General features: G+C 34.1%; 1 protein-coding gene across 1 annotated transcript; it reads right to left on the reverse strand.

The window, feature by feature from the left end:
• Positions 1-229: 229 nt before the first annotated feature.
• On the reverse strand, positions 230-3819 carry LOC128960781 (uncharacterized). Its single transcript, XM_054306915.1, has 2 exons — positions 3746-3819; positions 230-1061 (listed from the first exon to the last, which is right to left on the reverse strand). Exons 1-2 carry the CDS (start codon positions 3817-3819, stop codon positions 230-232), a joined length of 906 nt encoding a protein of 301 aa, XP_054162890.1.
• Between the last annotated feature and the right edge of the window lie 948 nt (positions 3820-4767).

Below are 4767 nucleotides of genomic sequence, written 5' to 3' on the forward strand. Positions count from 1 at the left end.
AAATGTTGAGACAMTTAACAGACAGAMAAACTATGAACCAGTTATTGGTTGAGAAATTGAATATCAATTGATATGAAAATTATTATGATTTTCATATTAGTTGTATTATTATTATTATTATTATTATTATTATTATTATTATTATTATTATTTTTGTATATCACGGTTGTTCCGGTGTGATCACAGTTGTGTCGGCCACTTTTGGTGGCAGAGACACGACTGGTTAGACTCAACTCAAGTCTAGTACTTTTCTGACTGTTCTACAACTCTGAAGTATCACTGCTTTTTGCATTTCATAGATCTTAGTTTTTCTGATTTCCAGTGATTCCAAACTTAAGGCCAGATTTTTCGGTATTACGGCCATTGATGACAGGATTATAGGTATGATTTCAACTTTCTTAATGCGCCACATCTTATTGATCTCATAGGCCAAGTCTGTATATTTTCGGCGTTTCTCACTATGCGTGTCCTGTAGTTTGTGTGTTAGTGGGACCGCTATGTCTATTATGTACGCCTTATCTTGATGTTTGTCTACTAGTACTATATCTGGGCGGTTGTGGGCCACAGTCTTATCTGTTCTTATTTCCTTATCCCAGTAGAGCTTGGCTCTGTTGCTTTCCATTACACTTTGTGGCTCGTATCTATAGTATGGTAATGGTTCTTTGATTAGTCCGAATCTTATTGCCAATTCCTGATGTATGATTTTGGCTACTTGGTTGTGACGGCTTAGGTACTCGGTGTTTGTGAGTACTTTACACCCATTTAGTATATGTTCTATTGTTTCTGACTCCATATGACACATCCTGCACTTGTCTGTTGGTATATTTAGCTTTTGGATGTATTTCTGATGGTTTCGTGTCGGAATCACTCGATCTTGTATTGCCATCATGAACCCCTCTGTCTCTCCATGAAGACCGGCGTACTTCAACCATTTTGTAGACATTTCTTCGTCTACGTGTGTTTGGTTGAGTTCTGCTCTGTATCTACCGTGGAGTTCTTTTGAGGCCCATGTGTTAATCCTCTCTTTTTCATTTTGTATTTCTATTTGATGTTCATTATTGCTGAGATTTAGAGGTGTGTAGTTGTTATCAAGTGTTGCTGTTATTTTGTGGAGCTCTGAGACATTGCATTTTTGTTGATGGTATTTTCTCAGCAATTCTCGCTGTTTGGCTTCAAGGCTTACAATGTTTAGTAACCCTCTACCCCCATGCTTTCTACTAACACACAGTCGTGCTACAGAACTTCTAGGGTGGTGTAGTCCAAACATTGTAAGTTGTCGCCTTATATGTCTTTCAATGGTCTCAAGTTCTGTTTTACTCCATTTTATTATTCCGAACGAGTATGTCAGTACAGGTATAGCCCAAGTGTTTATGGCTTTGAATTTGTTGTTTGAGTTTAGTTGAGATTTTAGTATTTTTATTATTCTTTGGTTTAATGTTTTCTTTATTTCTTCTTTAACTTCTGTCATTTTAGATTTATGCATTTGCTTAATTCCTAAGTACTTATATATATCTCCATTTTCTAGTGCCTTTATATATCCATTTTCAGTTTCGTATTGATTTCTTTCAGAATAGACTCCTCTTTTCAGTTTCATTATAGCACATTTATCTAATCCGAATTCCATATTTATATCATTGGAGAAAGTTTCTGTTGTTTTTAGCATTGCATTTAAATCAGATTCTTTTTCGGCATATAGTTTTAAGTCGTCCATATATAGTAGATGTGTTAGATTATATTTTGTATCACTTGATTTTAGATTTACGCCTTTTAGCTTTTTAAGTAATGATGACAGTGGGTTTATGGCTAAGCAGAACCACAGAGGACTGAGTGAATCTCCTTGAAATATTCCTCTATTTATTTTTATTTCTGTACTTATTTTTGTTCCATTATTTGTATTGACACACAATTTAGTATTCCATTTTTTCATCATATTTTCTAATGTGTTTATCAGTGTGTTGTCAATTTTATATAGTTTTAACACTCTTAATAACCATTTATGAGGGACTGAATCGAATGCTTTCTTATAGTCTATGTATGCCATTTCAAGATTTCTATGTTTTTGACGAGCTCTTATTGTTATGATATTGTCTATTGTTAATTGCTCTTTACAGCCCATAGAGTGTTTTATACAGCCTTTTTGTTCTTCAGCTATTATGTTGTTGTTGCTTAAATGATTATATATTTTTGTTGATATTATGGATGTTAAGATTTTATACATTGTTGTTAGGCAAGTGATGGGTCTATATTTACTGGGATCTGATGTATTTTCTGTTTTTGGGAGTAGATATGTTATTCCAGAAGTGAGGAAGTCATCGGTTTGTCCTGTTTGTATTATTTTATCCATTGCTATTGCCATTGGTTGATGTACTGTTGTAAAGTGTTTGTACCAGAAGTTTTGTATTTTGTCTTGTCCTGGGCTTTTCCAATTGTGGGATTTCTTGAGGGCTTCGGTTAAGTCATCTTTAATTATATTTACTGAAGTCATATGTGGTATTTCTTTATTTTCATCTACAATATCATTTATCCAATTTGATTCTTTATATTCCTTTGGGTTACTCCAGATTTCTTTCCAGTAGTTTTCTATTTCATCTATTTGTGATGTATTGTTAATATTGCTTGAATTTATTTTATTTTGATTTCTATAGAACATTTTTTCGTTATTATAGAACATTGTATTTTGTTTTCGTCTTTCGCTTTGTTGTTTATATCTTCTGATTCTTTGTGATAGTGCTTGAACTGTTTGTTTTAATGTGTCGTTGTAATTTCGGATTATGGATTCAAATTCAGGATTTCCAGGTTTTGTCTGTAATGATCTGTATATATCTTTTAATGATTGGTTAATTCTTTTTGATTTGTTTCCATTTAACACTTGCGTTATTCTTCCAATTATTTTTCTTTTCCCTTCGATTCGTGTCTCTATTCGCTTTTGCCATTTAGGTATTACATTTTCTTGATTTGGTTTTGTTGTTGACATGGGATCTATTTTGTAGCCTAAGAGTCTCGATACTGCTACTGCTGCACAATACGTTATTGTATTAATTGCGCTCAACGACATATTTTCTTCGATGTAATCTTTAAGTATATCATTTATTGTTATTATAGTAGATCTTGTTTTAATGCCACTTCTTATTTTTGGTAATTTAGGTCTGAATTCTATTTCAAAGTCTTTATATTGTTCTAAAGATGTTTTTAGTTCATTTTCTGCTGTTATTCTGTTTGTTTCATCATTTGTATTGTTTCTGTTATCTGTTGTTGTAGGTGTCTCTTCTATTTCTGGCACTACTTCTACTGTAATATTTAATTCAGTTGTTTCATTTAATGATAGTTCATGTGCCACTTGTTGTTTGATTTCTTGTAATTCAATCGGGGATATTTTATTATTCTTTGCTAAGAATCGCCGTTGGTCTGCAATCCTTTGTTCCGTTACATTTAGTTCTGGATATTTTTGTTTGAATGCTAAGTATATTTGGTTTCTGTAATCAGTCATATTTGATTCGAGTCGAGTTGATCTGTAGTATTCGCGCATTATCAAGGTATTCATCTCATGTGTCCATCTCATGCGCTTTTGCGATTTGTCAACCAAATTGGTCAGTTGTTGCTGAGAACCAGCTTGAACTGAAACATTTTGGAGGTTAGTCTGATTTTGTTGACTAGTCTGCGGTCGCATTACATCACAGCTTTGCCCGCATAGCACATCACTGCGTGGGATATGATGCATACTTAACGAACTGCAGTCAATGCCTACCTGCTGAACGCGGGATTTATTTGAGAGGGTACCTCCCGAACACCCCCGTTATTCCTACGACTACGTGTAATCATATTTATATATTTTTGTGGCCTTTTTACGGGGTCCCGGTCCCTAGAGAAAGCTCAACACTAACATGTGTCTATTGCCACCCATTTCTCACCACTAACATGTGTTTGTTGAAATAGGATTTTTATTTTTTTGAAACAAAAGTGGCCATTGCGTGTGAGGACGAGTAACTACTCGAAGGGTGAAGGGACATCCTTGCGGACATCCCTTCGGGGTGGGGGCACCTTTTTACAGGCACCCCCGGGTGGGAGCACCCTTGCGGGTACTCCCAGGTGGGCACCGATACCGAAGTACCGATACCCGGGTCGGGCAGAAACTCGTCCTCACTTAGCACCCCGCTTTCCCCATACTACTTAAGTTGGCCGTCCTAAACAGCGTTGGTTGGGCAGGGACGGGAAGCACAGTTAAAACAATTTTTTTTTCTCAGAAAAATTGCTTTACCACATCGGGGCTCGAACTATAGATCTTACTCTCCATTACACTACATAGCCCTACACACTAACCACTACACCACTGTGCCTCCTCTTATTATTATTATTATTATTATTATTATTATTATTATTATTATTATTATTATTATTATCATTCCATGAATACTTAATAAATTATATAGATTTTATATATTATTATTATTTTTAAACATTTTTTTAAAGATAAATTATATAGATTTTGTTATATATATTTATATTAAAAACCCTTTGATAACATAAAAACTGCGATTTATTACAACATTTGAATATAACGATTACAATACATACATACAGTACAGTACATACCAGTGCCTTAACACATATACCTTTTTCAGGTGATGAACACATCATAATTATTAGCCGTCCATTAAAAGACAGACTCATTTGGAACTATATATTACACAAACAACACAATTATATCACAGCACAGGTATGTAAAAATATTATTGTTTGTGGGAAAAAATATATATATTAATTATATTT

Source organism: Oppia nitens, unplaced genomic scaffold, assembly GCF_028296485.1.
Source record: "Oppia nitens isolate AA-2021 unplaced genomic scaffold, nextdenovo-longstitch-racon4-pilon3 scaffold54_pilon_pilon_pilon, whole genome shotgun sequence".
NCBI lineage: Eukaryota > Metazoa > Arthropoda > Arachnida > Sarcoptiformes > Oppiidae > Oppia > Oppia nitens.

Excerpts from the sequence above, each read along its gene's own strand:
- LOC128960781 (XM_054306915.1), bottom strand. The coding sequence starts at position 3,819 with ATGATTACACGTAGTCGTAGGAATAACGGGGGTGTTCGGGAGGTACCC. Across the intron at positions 1,062-3,745 it reads ATAAATCCCGCGTTCAGCAG|CAATAATGAACATCAAATAG; the intron begins GTAGGCATTGAC and ends TCTAAATCTCAG.